Below are 16,478 nucleotides of genomic sequence, written 5' to 3' on the forward strand. Positions count from 1 at the left end.
ACCAGTCTTCAATATATCTCTCAGAAATAGATGACAATAATTTTCAATATTACTGCGATCACAACTGTTTATAAAAATCTACCATTTCACGAGCTTCAAGACAGGCTCCCCTTTTTTATTTATTTAAAAACCATTTAAAGTGGAAAATGTAGAAAAGTCCATAATTTCAAACAATGAAATATTGTGCTTAAAACAGATACTGTCACTCTGTTGGCAGAGAAAAGAGAAAATACCAAAAGAATATAAAAGCAGGCTTGTGTATATATATACACAAAATAATGTCAACTTAATATACAAATGGAAAATCTTGTCAGACAATAAAGTTACACACACATAACACAATATGCTCCAGTTAAATCAATTCATCATTACAATTATCCATCCTTGTAGTTCAGGGAACAAAATAGTCAAAAAATATAAATAGAAGAATGATTCTCACTCATTTATTCTATAAATATTTATACGTAAAGTACTCCACTAGGCCCTATGTGTAAGACAAAATTATCCTTGACCATCAAGACATGGGAGATTAGGAATAGGAAAGTTACATCTAAAGAACTAACTGGCATATATTTTATTTTTTTATTTTATTTTATTTTTTATTTATTTATTTTTTTTTGCTGTACACGGGCCTCTCACTGTTGTGGCCTCTCCCGTTGTGGAGCACAGGCTCCGGATGCACAGGCTCAGCGGCCATGGCTCACGGGCCCAGCTGCTCCGCGGCATGTGGGATCTTCCCGGACCTGGGCACGAACCCATGTCCCCTGCATCAGCAGGCGGACTCTCAACCACTGCGCCACCAGGGAAGCCCTACTGGCATATATTTTAAAAGAAGTGTGTGCGTGTGTATTATTTAAAAATATAAGTGCACATAACCTATTTTTGCATCAATCTGTTAAAACATCACTGCCAGTGTTCCTCCATTCTCCAAAAATGAGTTTATCTATAGACCAAAGTTCAAGGTCAAGAATATCTGGTTGATCTCTTTATGAATGTGTTATACATATATGACATCCAACTCTCACCAAGAGTCCAAAGCCATAGAATATAAACCTAATAAATATTTGATATGTATTATCAACATGATAATTATTTACAAAGAACCTCTGTGTATAAGACCCTGTGAAAAAATGTACAGTATTTATAGTTATTTGTGGAGGGCTTAAAGTTCAGACAACATTGATACATACATAGCAAGAAGACAACATTAGATGAACACACATTGGAAAAGCGCTTAGATTTTGTTGATATTTAAACTCAGTAAAACTGATCATTTAGTCCTTACTCTGTACCCAGCACAATACTCAACACTACTGCTTAGAACAACCACATGAATTACATAATATTATTTCCCACAGTGTACACACGTAGAAACTGAGGCTTACATAGTTGTCATCACTGTCAGAGTTCACACCACGCAGTCAGAGGACAGAACCAGAGCCTTGCCTTTCAACCACTGCTCTGGTCTTACTAAAACCAGCACCTCTCAATCCTGGAGGAACACAGCCATCATTAAGCCAGGGCCACCATGCAAGTGGCCCAGAAACCTCTACTCAGTGTTGCTCAAGGTCAAATTTTCATGCTGATGTGTTCTGAATCACACTATATGCAAATACAAGAATTCTCATTCGGCCTGCTGGTTAGGAAAGAACACAGCTAATTTTTCTTTCTAGTGGTCACATTCAGAAAACAGGTTTTTATTTTTAAGGCGAACAGGCCAGATAATTTGGGGAAAAAGCAAAATACTGCTCAGTTCTCGAGTGCTGCCAAAAGTCAGGATACTGCTGGTTTGGAGATGGCTGGATCAAAGTTGTCAGAGGTGGGACCACACCCAGGGGGGCTTGAATCCAGGTTTGTGCTTTTTAGGGGGATTATGTTTCATCCCATCTCCTGCGGAATATATAGATTTGGATTCAAAATGTCATCCAGGGACTTCCCTGGTGGTCCAGTGGTTAAGAATCCACCTTCCAATGCAGGGGACCAGTTTCCCCGTCGGGGAACTAAGATCCCACATGCCCCAGGGCAACTAAGCCCACGCACTGCAACTAAGACCCGACGCAGCCAAACAAATTAAAAAAAAAAAAAATGTCATCCATAGTTCATACTTCCTTCACTCCAGTGGGTTTGGAGAGAAGATAAGAGAATCATCAAAATGAGGATTTAGAACGTTCATTTGGGTTTCGCTGAACTGCACAGGTGCATGTTTTAGTCCCAGCTCGACTCCAACTGAGGTTACAAATGGATATGACATTGGACCCCATCCAAAGAAGTCTTCCTACTGTATACTCATATATTACATGAATATATAAAACAAACACAAAACAACTCTTTCATTTAAATATTTGTAACCATTAATATAGTATAAGCTCATAACTAAAAGTCAACTTTCCAAGTTTGGAAGGGAAGAGAGGCAAAAGGAAGTTCCACAAAAATTTTTTTTCATATACTAAATCATGTTAAACATAATACAAATGTTCACACTGTAGACACAAAACCATAGTGTGCTGTGTCCCAAATGAATCCTGCAGCCCACTTCACATCGACTACTACTAGAGCAAGTTACCAATCCTCTTCTGCTCCCCTTCTTATCTCCCAGTACAACAGAAAGTCCATGGCATAGGATGAGGAAAGGGGAGAAAAGACACATTTAGGGAAAACCAGAATCTTCTCTAAGTCCTGATAAACTTAAGAATAGTGAGAACACTTGATTCACAAAATACATATCTCTAAACACTAAATAGCAACATAGGTATTGTTATTTATAAAAGAAAACTCTCTTATCATGAGCATTTGTTTTCTTTTAAATACCTGTTGACCACCTCCTTCATTTTTTTTCTTTGACTTTTGGATACATTTCTTATCAGTTCACTCATAAATATGATTTCCTATTATGATATATACAAATGAAAAATTTTCAATAAATGATGTACTAAACAGTTAAGATCAAAAACTCTCTTTAGGGCTTTAACAGAGAAAATTTTCTATGCATAATTAATATCCAAACTTTGCTTTACCTAGGGTTGAAATATATTTTTTGAAAAAGTTATAAAATCTGTAGGAATTTTAACTTTCAATTCTGGAGTCCTTAAATATAAGACATTCAGTATTCAGAACATTTCAGTATATGCATACAATTTATTTGTTCTGAAAAATACTCCAAATTAGAATTTAGACATTTCCTTTTAAATATTGGTTTTATATTTACTATGGAATAGCTAAGAAGACTGTCAAGTCCTTTAAAAATGCAGTTTGTCTTTACAACTGTGAGATCATATGTAACAAACAGATGAGTTACAATTACAAACAGAAACATATGCACTTTAAAAAGCTGGCTTTACCTAAGTTCTAACCTTATTTATAAAGTAATATAGGCCATTGATAATGAGCATATTTTCACATGGCAGTAAAATTCACACTTATTAAAACTACTGGAAAAATTGAATTGTAGTACTGTAAAACTGAGTAAAGTTAAAAAAATAGATTATTCCATAAAACAAAGCCAAGTTTGTTCACTAGTCACTAATATTTCTCACTCACATCTCTGTAATCTCTGTAGAAATACGGTGGGTAAGATAAAGCATAATAACAGTTTGCTAACAGGTTCAATAAAAATCCAAGTTACATGTTGTGATAGAAATGTACTACTTTTCTCTCCAAGGGAAAATGCCCATTGCCCTGGCACTCTACCTTTATGCTGAATTCATTTTATATGGCTACCATATGACCTATGTATTGGAGAAAATGTCACTGGTTTAATGACTTCCTAGCCCAGCTTCCTTTTATACATTACTTTAACCTCACTTAATTAACTTCTACGACTTTTTTCAAAGTTGTCACTACTATATTTTTTAAAATACCATGTAGGGCTTCCCTGGTGGCACAGTGGTTGAGAGTCTGCCTGCCGATATAGGGGATACGGGTTCGTGCCCCGGTCCGGGAAGATCCCACATGCCGCGGAGCGGCTGGGCCCGTGAGCCATGGCCGCTGAGTCTGCGCGTCCAGAGCCTATGCTCCGCAACGGGAGAGGCCACAGCAGTGAGAGGCCCGCGTACCGCCAAAAAAATAAAATAAAATAAAAATAATAAAAATACCATGTAACGCATAAAGTCAAACTACTAAACAGAGTCCAAATATTAAACTATATGACATTGACAATATTCAGTCGTGTATCATCTACAGAATTGACAGTTTCTGATGGTTCAACCTAATAAAACATTCCCTGACTCTCACATCACTGAAACTAAAATTCAACAGCCGCCCAGAGGAGCCAGCTGCCTGCCAACTGAAGCTATGAAACAGAAGGTTTGGGACACTGTCGCAGACCAAACGCTACTGCCCATCAATAATACCTTTCTTGGACCAAAACAATGTGAACAATATTGCCCTTTAAAAAGAGAAGGAGAGTAACAAACTGGGAGTAACTCACAATGAACATGACCAGTGCAGAGTGGAATAAATCGTGAGCAAATAACAGTGCCTCTGCGACAGTGTTATAACGTTAGCCCGTGATCCAAAAGAATTAGTCATTCCAACCCATTTTCAAAAACATGTAGCTCAAAGTAGAGTTCTTAAACATTTTAGCTAGGGGTTGAGGATAAGGTGTGAAGACGTGAAAACATGGGCTCCTAAAGATCCTCTGTGTAATTTTGAGGTGCTCATGTATAATTTTCCAATGCCACAGTGGAACTTTTAAATATGACTAAATGTCTTTGCAGGTACTGCCCGAACTTATGCAAGAGGAACTGCTCTAAGGGACGACTGAAAGATGCTTATAAGATGCTAAGTTCTCTGGGGACAAGTTGTTGGCTGACATATACACACTACTGTATATAAAATAGATAACTAATAAAGACCTACTGTGTAGCACAGGGAACTCTACTCAGTACTCTGTAATGACCTATATGGGAAAAGAATCTACAAAAGAGTGGATATATGTATATGTGTAACTGATTCATTTTGCTGTACACCTGAAACTAACACAACATTGTAAATCAACTATACTCCAATAAAAAATTTTAAAATGAAATAAAATAAAAGTAAATCTCACAGATGTGCCCTTGCAGGTTTTTACAACTGCATCGTCATCATCAGAATGATGTTTCGGAATGTTCTTAGCGAATTTGGTCTATTTTGGTCTAGCTGGGAAACAAACTCCAGTTGAGGTAGTAACTGATGAAATCAGGATCCTATTCTTCCCCATAGATTGCCCAGAATATCTAAGTCACTTAGAAAAGAAAAAAGGAGTCGTTCTTTGGGGAATAGCAGTGTGATGCTCCTGGAGCACCCTCTGGAGGCCAGAAAAAGGTGACACTAGTGAAACGGAGAAAGAAGAGAATTCTGACCTTCCAAAGGCAGAACTCCACAGATCGTACTTAAGTTGGACTCAAAAACGCACTTATGCAATTGTAATCAAGGCGACCTAAGAAACATGCGTACTTAATTTATAGTTTACAAATGCAAATAAATCCAAGGTGTATGTAACAACATTCTCAAATAATTGTTCCTTCATTAAAAAAAAAAAAAGGAATGCACTGACTAGTGTATTTCAGCCTGCATTCTGAATTCCTTGGGGAATTAATTGTAGAGGCATTTTTTTCATAGTTAGAAGAGAGGTCTCAATGTGAAAATGTGACATTTTCATTCACAAAATGTAAGTAAGCAAGGTTATATAGGGTATTACTAATTGTCAAACTTTTCAAAGTAGTCAGCTGTATGCTTATCAAAACTGAGAATAAATTAAGCTTTTTTTTTTTTACTTCTAACACCTCACTTTTTCTAAAGCAACAAACACTGACATCTATTGGCATTTTGGTAGCTCGCTTTTAAAAAATCTGTTAAAACCCACGAAAGGACACACATGCAAACATGCGTAGGATTAGGATGAACCCAAAACACCACTTGGTCCTTTGAAGAAATTTCATTTTATATATCTGACAGCATATTTAATAGATGTTATTTTCCTCTGATAAAGATAAATCAGTTTTTAAGCTAATGCTATATCATTTAAGTTTCTGTATTTTCTGTTTGTCAAGAGGAGAACTCGAGGGTTAATCAAAATATTAGAAGTCCACTTTCTTTTTCTCTGAGCAAATGAAATCACTCACCCAAAATACTGACACTTGGTTTGTTTTCGTCTATCCTAACAGAACAACAGGATAAGATCAATACCGTTAGTGTCAAATGTAACTTGTCACTTTGAGAACGCTAATAAAACACTGATTTGCTAAGAATCACACTTCCAGAACTTTAAGCACTACCTACAGCCATTCTAGTGTGTGTGGAGGGGGGGATAATGAAAGATGTAGATTTTTTTAATATTCATTATTTTGTTTATATTTAGAAACACCTGCACTGGATTCCATGAACCTTGTTGGCAATATACTCTTACATTCGATAAAAAGATAACAAAGAGCATGTGGATACACATTTTCTTTTTCAATTTGTACTAGTCCCAAAAGACTACACATGCATTCTATATAAGCATCAACTCTTCAGTGTGGCCAGAAAAGGACTCATGTTTCAAAACCTTCTCAAGTTTGAGACCTCAACCTTTTTCTGCCAGAGATAAAACGATATTGCACCTCACTCTACTTTCAATATTTAGACTGAATTCAGGACTGTTTTCATAATACCTATATGCAGTTATGGTATTTGACATACTTATCCACTTTTCTCTCTATTTACAAGTAGTACATATTAATATTTATACTCACTCTAATCTAAGGCCAGCTCTGGATTATTTTTTACCGTACAAGGTAAATGTGGAAAATTGTGTCAGATATCTTAGCAAAGGCACAGAAGATCTGTGTCTTAAATCATTTTCTCAAGAGAGCTAACATCGATGGGGCACTTACTACTGCTGTTATCTCATTTAAGCCTCGGCATAACTTTATGATAATAATTTTATTATCCCAATTTTACAAATAAGGAAACAGGCATGGAGAGATTAAGTAACTTTCCCATCACTATACAGGTAAGGAGCAGAACTGGGATTTAACCTTTTTTTTTTGCGGTACGCGGGCCTCTCACTGTCGTGGCAGCCGCTCCACGACACGTGGGATCCTCCCAGACCGGGGCACGAACCCGCGTCCCCCGCAACAGCAGGCGGACCTGCAACCACTGCGCCACCAGGGAAGCCCCAGAACTAGGATTTAAATGCAGGCAATCGGGCTGTAGCACTAAGCACCAGGTACCCTGTAATAGTGAGGCATTTTCGTACTAAAGGACAGGCGATGAAACACACAGAGCATCTGTCACACTGCCTGGAACATGGTAGGATATTTAGTAAATAGTAACTCCCTTATTAAAAGTATAAAATACTAGTGCCTGGCATGTAATGTGTTCATTGCTCTCATACTGGTTCAATATTTTCTGATTACTTACATACTTTATGGTCTTTTCTTCCCATTTTTCCATCATATCATTTTCTCATTTTGCAGATATGAGAACAGTATCCCAAGTTTCTCCCACTCTCTTAAAATCATTCTCCAAAATAAACCCGCTTCATTCTAAAATTAGTATTTAATGTCTTTAATAATTACATCATCTAAGTGGTCACAAGTCACCAGCTTGAAACAGATCACTGGACATTCCTCCTGTTCTGTAAACACGCGCTGCCCTGGTAGTGACGGGGCACTTCATACCCAAGAATGTTTGACAAGCACTTCAGCCTGGGAAGCCACTGAGTTAACAAAACAGGTGGGTGATGTCACCGGGGAAGCACATGGCCGGCTTCTAGCCATTTGGGATACTAAGTGTTTTGATGTTTCCACCACTTGTACTGACAAACGCCCCTTCTGCCAGGGGTGAAGGGAGACCCAGTAGCTCTAGAACTGAGCTAGGCTTGATAATGAATGGGTTCCAGGTCATTTAAAAGGAAAAATAAAAATGAAAAGAATCCTTTGCAATGTTTTAATGAAAGAAAAACATCAACAGAGATTCATAGAAGAAGCTTAGAGCCAAATACCAAATGGGTGGGGGGAGGGGGGGAAGCTCTGGTTTTGTAATTCAGGCTTCAATAGATAAAGTTTGCTGAGCTGAATCAATACGAAAAGTCTGGATATGGGAGATCCAGCATCTAGGAGGTGCAGGAAGTTACAGCACCCTTGGTACATGGATCCTCGTCACAAAGCCCAGGATTACGCTGAGGTTGCTTTTTTCTTTTTTTCTTTTTTTGAGCAAAGAAGAAAAATCAATGACCCCAAGGGCCTGGGAACTATTAGAGTCATTACTGCGACACAGATAATTCTGTTGAACATCTGCCGCCACAACAGCATGCAATTCAGTATAAAAATGCGATGCTACGGAACACAGCTACGTATGTATCACATACCAGTCACACGTGTCGCATGAAAGTTAAAGGAATCTTGTTCCCCTAAAGCTATCCCTCCAACAGCTGTGTTTATGCCTCCGCATGTAATACAGCACACAGCGGGGCTGAGGGGCTGAGTGCTCTCAGCCTTCTCTCTCCCTTGACTGTCGTGAAGTAAGGTTATAACCTCCAAAAAGAGTCTTGGCTGTTGCATGGGCATCGTGTAGGACAGCAAGTTTCAGCGGCTGTTTTAAGAAAGGGGTGAAACCTGGGATTGAAGGGCACTGATGGAGGAGCTATTTAAGAGATGGGTGTCCTGTAAGCCCTAATTTGAGCCGGTATGCCAAGTGGCGATGCTATAGTTATGGCATCTAGAGGTCATTCCTTTGAGGATGCCTGAGGACTACAGAGTGCAAAAAAGCTTGAAAAAGAGGTGTGGGTTTCCCTCACAAACCATTATGGCTCTCAGTTATTCACTCTCCTAAGATAAGGAAAAGTACACTGACAGCATTACAAGGGAAATGACAAGAAGGAAAGAAACAGTGATTTCAAAGCAATACTATTTAACGCCAGGTGCTTTCACCTAAAGCAGGTTTCAAGTTGATCGTTGTTTTTGAATCAAATGAAGAATAAATATTCTTATCTGCTTTATAGGGTTTAACAAGCACAAGGTGCCCTGGAGGGGGGTAAAAAGTTCCTCCCCAAGGAAGACAGCTACCTGATGGAAAAGAGAGATACACTTTAAAACCAACCTAGAGCCAAGTTCACTCCAGATTCTCTGGGAAGAGAGTCAAGAGAATGTCACTTAAAGATGCCAATCTATCTGGTTCAGAGGGAATCACAGCGGTGGGACTGGAAAGCATAATGAGAGTCACCAAGGAAACTCTGGGACGCTGTGTCAGGAGCGAATATTAGGTAGTCCCAACACAGCTGCCTACCTAATAGATGAGATCTGTAGGGCACAGAAATGCCTGTTGGTTCTTAAAATCTCTCCCACCCACCACGGGTGCTTATCTGAAATGTCTATGTTAAGTAAGGCATTGCTGCCCTGAAGCCTTGACAAAGTGCAGACCTGTTACCTGAAAGGGATGCTACTTCAAGCCACCGTCCCCTCCTTAATTCATCAGACCTCCTCCAGAGGACCACAGAAACGTCTGAAGGCAGAGTACTCCCAGGCAGGACAGGACGACACTTAAAGAGCCCCGCAAATAACTCTTTACAACTTTACCACTGCGGTCAGGTCTAAGAGCTCTTTCATTTACTAAGATAACCTGCGAGAGGACAGTAGAGAATGTCACTTAGGGAGATTGCTAATCCAGCTCCCCACTTCAGCCCTTGTTGAATAAAATGCGATAGGGTATCTCCAAAACAGGGAGCAAGTAAGGAAAATTTCAATACACCCTCATGAGAGCTAATGAAGGGTAATGAAGGTGATCTGCCCAGCAGCATCCTATCATAGAAGCATGCACAGGAATGGTCAGTGGCCAAACAATTACTCTCTGTTCAATTTGTTTTGCTCAAAACCTGTTTAAGGTCTCTGCCAATAAGCCAGGCTCTGAAATGCTCTCAGCGATGCCAGTAAGAGGACTGGGCAAATCTTGTTTACTTCCTGCAAGGAACGGGCAAATACTTCTGTAAGATAACAGAATGCCATTGAATTAATTCTTCAAAAATACTTTACGAAGTGTGCTGGGGGATGTTCTAAGTGCCTTGAGGTCTCTGGATCAATTAATAATTGGGAAGTGCAGAGGCAGAAAAAAGCCCTTATATTCTTCCCCCACCCCTCCGTTTTTTTTTTAAAGCATCCTCTTCACTTAATCACTCATAAACAAGTATTTATTTGGGGCGCCTCCTATTTCCAAGACAGTGTCGAAAGCATCAGCCCTTCTTAGGGAAACAGAAGGTGAAACTGTCATTCACGTCCGTGAACCGATGATCACGCACTAGACTTGTCTCTAGAAAGCCTCAGCTGCCATTTCATTCTATTATATAACCAGTGGGCAACTGGGTTCAAAAGTTCAAATGAACTTTTGCTTTGGGGCATCTCTTGGGAACATAAATTAACCACATTTATCAAAGAGGTACTGAAAAATAGAACTGCAAAACCGAAAGTTTGAGAACCTTTTTGGGGACCTGATTCCTGGCACTGGGCTGGATTTTATCTGCTTCGCTGACCTCTAGGAATCCCTCTCAGCTGATCTGAGCTCCGATACCGCAGGGCTGAATCCGAGTGAGCGTCCGCGCACACCGCGACCCTGCACTCCCTCCCCGGAGCCCAAAACACCGACGCGCGACCGCTCGCGTTCTCTCTAGAGCACCCCGTTCTTCCGAGCCAGGCGCTGCGAGGGGAGACCCGTTCCCGCTTTTCTCGCTAGAGGGCAGGCGGGGCCCGTGCAAAGCGCTGCTGGCGCTGGACACGCGCGCACCCGGCCTCCGCTCCTGCACGCCGGGTCCCGCTCCCGGGCTGGGCTCGGCTCTGGGGTGCTGGGCAAAGGCCGTGCCAGGGAGCGCGGCGCGTCCGGGTCCTCCGGAGGCGCGGTCCCGGCTTCCGTCCTCACCCTGAGCGCGGGTTGCTGGCGCCCGGGTGGGGCTCGACGCCCAGGTGAGGGGCGGCCCCATGGAGGGCGAGCACCGCCCGGCCCCGCGGACGGCCGGGAGCAGGGCCAGGCGCCTGGAGCGCAGGGCGCAGGCAGGCGAGGGCGAGGCGGCGGCATCTGAGAAGGAGAAAGAGAAGGAGGAGAAGGATCGCGGAGCCCCGGCCGCGCGGCGCACTCACCTGGGCTCGGGCCGCCCGCCGCGGGCGCAGGCTTCTTCCCGGAGCCTCGGTCCTTCTTGCCCTTCCCCTTGCCTCTGCCTTCTTTGCGCTCCGACATCTCGCCCGAGAAGTGCACGCTCTGCGCGGACGGCGCCCGGCGGAGGCGACGCGCGACAAGTTTGGTCCAAGGGCTGGGATCGGCTTTGGGAAAAGTTTGTCCCTCGAGGGCGGGGGGCGGAGGCGGGTAGAACCACCGGCCGGGCTGCGGCGCGCGCGCTGCGCGGGGGGCGTCTCCTGTCGCCGGCGGGGAGCGCGGGGACGCGGCGTGCGGTGCGGGCCACCTGGGACTGGCGGTCGCTGCGTCCGGCGGTCGCGCTCGCTCTCGGGGCGGCCCCTGTCGCGCAGGGAAGTGCTCGGTTCCCGCCGCTGTCGGCTCCTGTCGCGGCCTCTGTCCGGCGCGCTCGCAGCCCGAGGAGGGAGAGGCAATCACCGTCCGGCCAGCGCTTGCGTCGCCCGGCAGCCGCAGTCACCCCGCTCCTGCCCTCCGCGCGAGCCCGGAGTTTCGACAAGTTGGGGGGAACTCCTCGCCGGCTCTTTTTCAATTGCCCCACCGCCAACCACCTCCCGCCCGCAGGTTGGACGCTGGCGCCTCCTTCTCGCCCTCCCCTGGCCTCGCCCCCTCCCTCGTCCCCGCCACACCCCCACCCCGAGGCGCGGACACGCCACCGGGAGGAGCCTGGGCTCGGCGCTCGCGGGCGCAGCCCCTTTCCCTCCCCGAGCCGGCCTGGGCGGGGGGCGGTGCGCTGGGCGGCTGCCGGACACCCCCGACAGGGGTCGCTGGAAGCCGCGCGCAGCAGCAGCCGCCGCCGCCGCGCCCGCGGGAGCCGGACCACGCGTCCCGGGGAGATTCCGAGACCCAGGAAGGGATCCGGACCCGGGGCCCTCGCTCCTCGCTCCTCGCTCCGCTTCCCCGCCAGGCAGCGCCCGGGAGGGCTGGTCCCTTCCCTCCAGCGCGGAGAAAATGGTGGAGACAAATTTTGCAGCTCCGACACCTGCCCGGTCAAATTAAGGCCCTGGAACCCGTGGGAAGGAGAGAAACGGCTGCTGTTTTCTCATTAGAGTTTGGGGTTCCGTCCTTTCTTTCTTTAGTGAAAAACCCCACACGCACGTAGGGCAAAGATAAAACTCTGGGTGGAAGAGTAAGGCGACTGTGGATACACAGGAAGGGCTCGGGGGACCGTAAAGATGGTTAGATAAATCCATCTTCGTCGATCTGCTCCTGGGATGTGTCTGTGTCCTGCCTTCGTGTGTTTAACAACGTGCCTGACAGACTTCTCATCTTCAGCTTTTCCTAAAAGAAATAATAATAACCTGGCCTCTGCTAAGGGGGAGGGGGGGTCTCCTAAACTGTATCTCTCACTACAGCTTAATTATTCAAGTTGTAACTTAACTGATAAAACCTGGGTTGGAAAGCAATCGACAATAAAATTACTGCGCTAGCTAGAGTCACTCAGTTCTGCCGAGAGAGCAAGTACGGGGAGGTAAAGTGGAGAGACAGAACCAGAGGTCCTGAATTCGTCAGTGCTAGCTTTCTCCGATTCAAACTTCCCTCAGAACTGCGGGTGAAACCTACTTCGCCTTCCCTTGTCCTCCCTCTGGTGGAGAATTCTAAAGAGCAGTGAAATCCAGAAAACGTTAGCACCCTGCTGCGAAGGACAACAGTGAAAGGCCAGGGTAATCAGCACCGCGTAATGAGCCAGAATCATGTAAAGCAAACGTTCTCATAGATGTATGGCAGCTGTGGCTAAGTCAGAATGTTCATTTACAGTGACAGGCCCACGTGTTGTTTTCTGGAACAGGTGAGTACCGTCCACCCACATGTGAAATTTACTTAGCCCTCTTTAAAAGTAATTTGCTCCTGATTTTCCGTCCTCCGGGATTAATGCTAACTGAACCATTACCTACAGACAGCCTTCTTGGTATATTTTCCAAATGCCACCATTTAGATAAAGGTGAAATCTGGGGTGCCTTCTTGCTATGTATGTGGAGAGGGAGGGGGGACAAAAACAGTTATTTAAAAACTGTCCTAAATTAAGAATGATTTTATTCTCCTTTAATTTGTACTGTAATAAGAATCTAACTCTATTGGGTGGGTTAAGTCGTTAAAAGATATCTTAAAAGTAATGCCATCATTTATTTTGAAAAATTTGATGTCCAAATATCTTCTGATAACCTTCCAACGAACACCACACATCAATTATACTGGGCCATAAAAACAGCAAAATCAGGGAGATTATGAATACTGAATAGCACTATAATATTCCACAGAGTCTAATGTAAACTGGAACTGAATGATGGTTGAAATAACTCTGCTTTCCCAGGTGGGGCCACTACTTAACAAACAGGAAAACAGCAAAACTCAGAAAAGGTGAGCCCTTTCAAAAAGGGTACTTTTTCTCCAGGATATGAGACCCTGTAAGGACTTAGTATACAACTGCTACATGTTACCAGATACATCATTATTTTAGAACTGAAGGACAGAAAGCAGAAATGTCTTTTGGAATTAAAAAATAAAGTTTCAGATCTTTCCAAATAAAACAGAAAGCCAGCTGGAAAATCCAATTTGAAATTGCCCTTAAATTATTCATCTCTGTGGTCAGGAAGTAGCAGATGAATTTGTTGTTGTTGTTGTTGTTTTGCATTTTTATAAATCCTCGGAAATGATCAGAACAGGGATGGAGAAAGGAGGAAACCTTTCTTTGCTTTCTTGAAAATCAAAATATTAACCTCAATTTAGAAACAATGACATGTTTTCATGGTATCGTTTTATTAATTTGTTATGTATTGTTCAGCTCTTAGAGTCTGTATCATACAGGGTATATCAGCTCTCAGGTAATATATGTCAACCTGTCAACATATGTCAACTCGTGAAAACTAGAGTGGGTATTTATAAATAAGCAACTTGAGAAATAAAGAAAGACAAAATGGAGCTCTTATATTAAATGACAGCTTATAATAAAGGCAATCCTGTGCCATAACACTTTTCTTTGGCGAGGCTTAACTTTTAGAAGCACTCTTAGAATCCACAAAGCTGGCCAAATATACCCTTTCTCTCATGAATTCCCATTTGGAAAATACTCCAAGAAAATCTTAAAAAGAAAAAAAAACCAAAAGTGAAAGAACATTAACATGTGAACATTTTTAAATTTTTGCAAAATATTGTGCATACTGACAGTAATGGGAATTTCATTTTAAATTCTGCAAATAGATATTTTTAACTTTTAAAAAATGAAGTAACAAGATAATTTATGTAGATTATTTTTTTAAACTTTGCAACAAATTCATTGTTAATAAAGATGCATGGATACAAAAGAAAATCTCCCTCACCAGAGCCAGCTCCAGCACGATCACTAAAGGCGCATGACTTATTCATTAATTCACAAAGCATTTACTGAAGTAAATGCTCAAAGGTAGAGAAACTGAAAGAAAGAAAAAAAATTGCCCCATTCTCATGAAGCCAAAATAATATGAGAAAGGCATGAAAACAAATTAATTATTACAATACAAACGAAAAGCAGAGCCAGATAAGTTTTCCAGGGCCTGAAGCTCATGAGATTTGGGAGATCTTTTTAAAGGGAAAGAACACAAACTTAAAAATACAAATTTAGATCCAAGACTGTTAAAGGGAGCCTTGGAAGTGAGAGGCCCTGAAGCTTCCTTAGCTTCATGGCAAATTCACTTCTAGTGATTCCAAGCATATTCCACTATCTGCACAATTATATACTAATTCAGAAATTAGATACTACTTTCACGTACTATCACTATAAAGAGAAGACATTAACAGGCAGTCAAAAGGAATACACATTTTTTTTTTAGATTCCATATATATGTGTTAGCATACGGTATTCGTTTTTCTCTTTCTGACTTACTTCACTCTGTATGACAGACTCTAGGTCCATCCACCTCACTACAAATAACTCAATTTTGTTTCTTTTTATGGCTGAGTAATATTCCATTGTATATATGTGCCACATCTTCTTTATCCATTCATCTGTCTATGGGCACTTAGGTTGCTTCCATGTCCTGGCTATTCTAAATAGAGCTGCAATGAACTGAAACAAGCAAAGACTATAGTGTAAGGAAAATAAGATGAAAGCAGCTTTAAGAATTCACTAATCAGCAATTGTCCTGTATGTTTAGTTAGACTCTTAGAATAAACACGCAAACCGAGTTCATTAAACAAAAGTCTTCTGACCGACAAGATACCCACGCAAAACTGGAAATCGTGTGCTCCGGTACATTTGGAAAATATTAAACAAAATTCTTAACTAATCATATTCTGTCTGCTGTGAAGAGTCAGTTTGATAACAAATTGTGAGTTTAGAATCCTAAGAAAAATACTAAAAACGGTAACATACAAACAACACTAAAATGAGACCTGTGTTTATACTCTTCTGCTTTGTGTGATTTTTAAACATTATCCCACACCAATGATTGTTATTATTATTATTGTTTATCATTATTATTAATGATAAGATTACTCTCATGATTGTAGGGATACATCATAGATTAAAAATGGATTATACAGCTGAATACTAGTGCCTACTTTCTTTTTGTGGACACTATCTGAAAAACAGGCCTAGTGTCATAAACCTCTTCTCTAATAGGGTGGAGATGTAAGACTTAATAGTCTTTGAAACGTTTTATTTTCTTTTAAGAAGAATACAATCTCATGCAGCTTTTTGATTTCTCTTTCTGACCTCCACACTAATTATTTATCTTTATCTTTCTCATCCCCTTGCAACACATACTTAAGATGTGTATGTGATGCAGATACCTCAAATGTATATATACATGCATATATGCATACACATATACATATGTAGATATCCATGTGTGTATACATCTGTATTTGTGAGTGTATGAATGCATATGTGTGTGGGTGTATAGTTATTGCTTCTCTTTCCTCTACTGGAAATGAGAAACACTGTCTGAATTTGAACGCGCATCTATAAAAGATGGAGATCATATATCCTTTTATCCACTTTTTTCATATCGCTATCCATGAGAATTCTCAGCACCGTACTTTGCACGCAGTAAGCACTAAATGGCTTTGCATATAATGAATTTAAATAGAATAGGATGGATATAAAAAGACTGGTTCTGATATTACCATTTCTGTCAATCAATTACCAGTCACCTACCCTGACAATCATCTTTGCCACCTCCTTTCTGCAGCCAACCCCTCCCCAAATCCTGTCATTTTGACTTGTCTCCTTTTATTTCTCATCACTAAGTACCACCCAAATTTAAGCCTTCGTCTTATCTTTTCTTTGATCATAGTAAAGCTTTCCACCTGGACTCTTGCTCCCTCCAATTATTTTGCTACATGCAGCAGTCAGAGGAGTCTTT

The 16,478-nt window shown here is 41.9% G+C and overlaps 1 protein-coding gene across 8 annotated transcripts in view; it reads right to left on the reverse strand.

Annotated features, from left to right (window-relative positions):
- NRG1 (neuregulin 1) overlaps nt 1-16,478 on the reverse strand; it is a 1,030,155-nt gene that overhangs the window by 207,438 nt on the left and 806,239 nt on the right. For 3 of the 8 annotated variants that reach the window (XM_004283637.3, XM_004283635.4, XM_033412614.2), the window contains exon 1: nt 11,088-12,597. The exons of 1 other annotated variant lie outside the window; for it this stretch is intronic. In XM_004283637.3, coding sequence (XP_004283685.1) covers nt 11,088-11,184 — 97 coding nt within the window. In that variant the 5' untranslated portion in view covers nt 11,185-12,597. Of the gene's footprint in view, nt 1-11,087; nt 12,602-16,478 lie in introns of those variants that run through there. 4 more of the 8 variants (XM_033412622.2, XM_049704169.1, XM_049704166.1 and 1 more) reach the window with 3 other exon arrangements.

The sequence above is a fragment of the Orcinus orca genome, chromosome 21 (genome assembly GCF_937001465.1).
Source record: "Orcinus orca chromosome 21, mOrcOrc1.1, whole genome shotgun sequence".
Taxonomy (NCBI): domain Eukaryota; kingdom Metazoa; phylum Chordata; class Mammalia; order Artiodactyla; family Delphinidae; genus Orcinus; species Orcinus orca.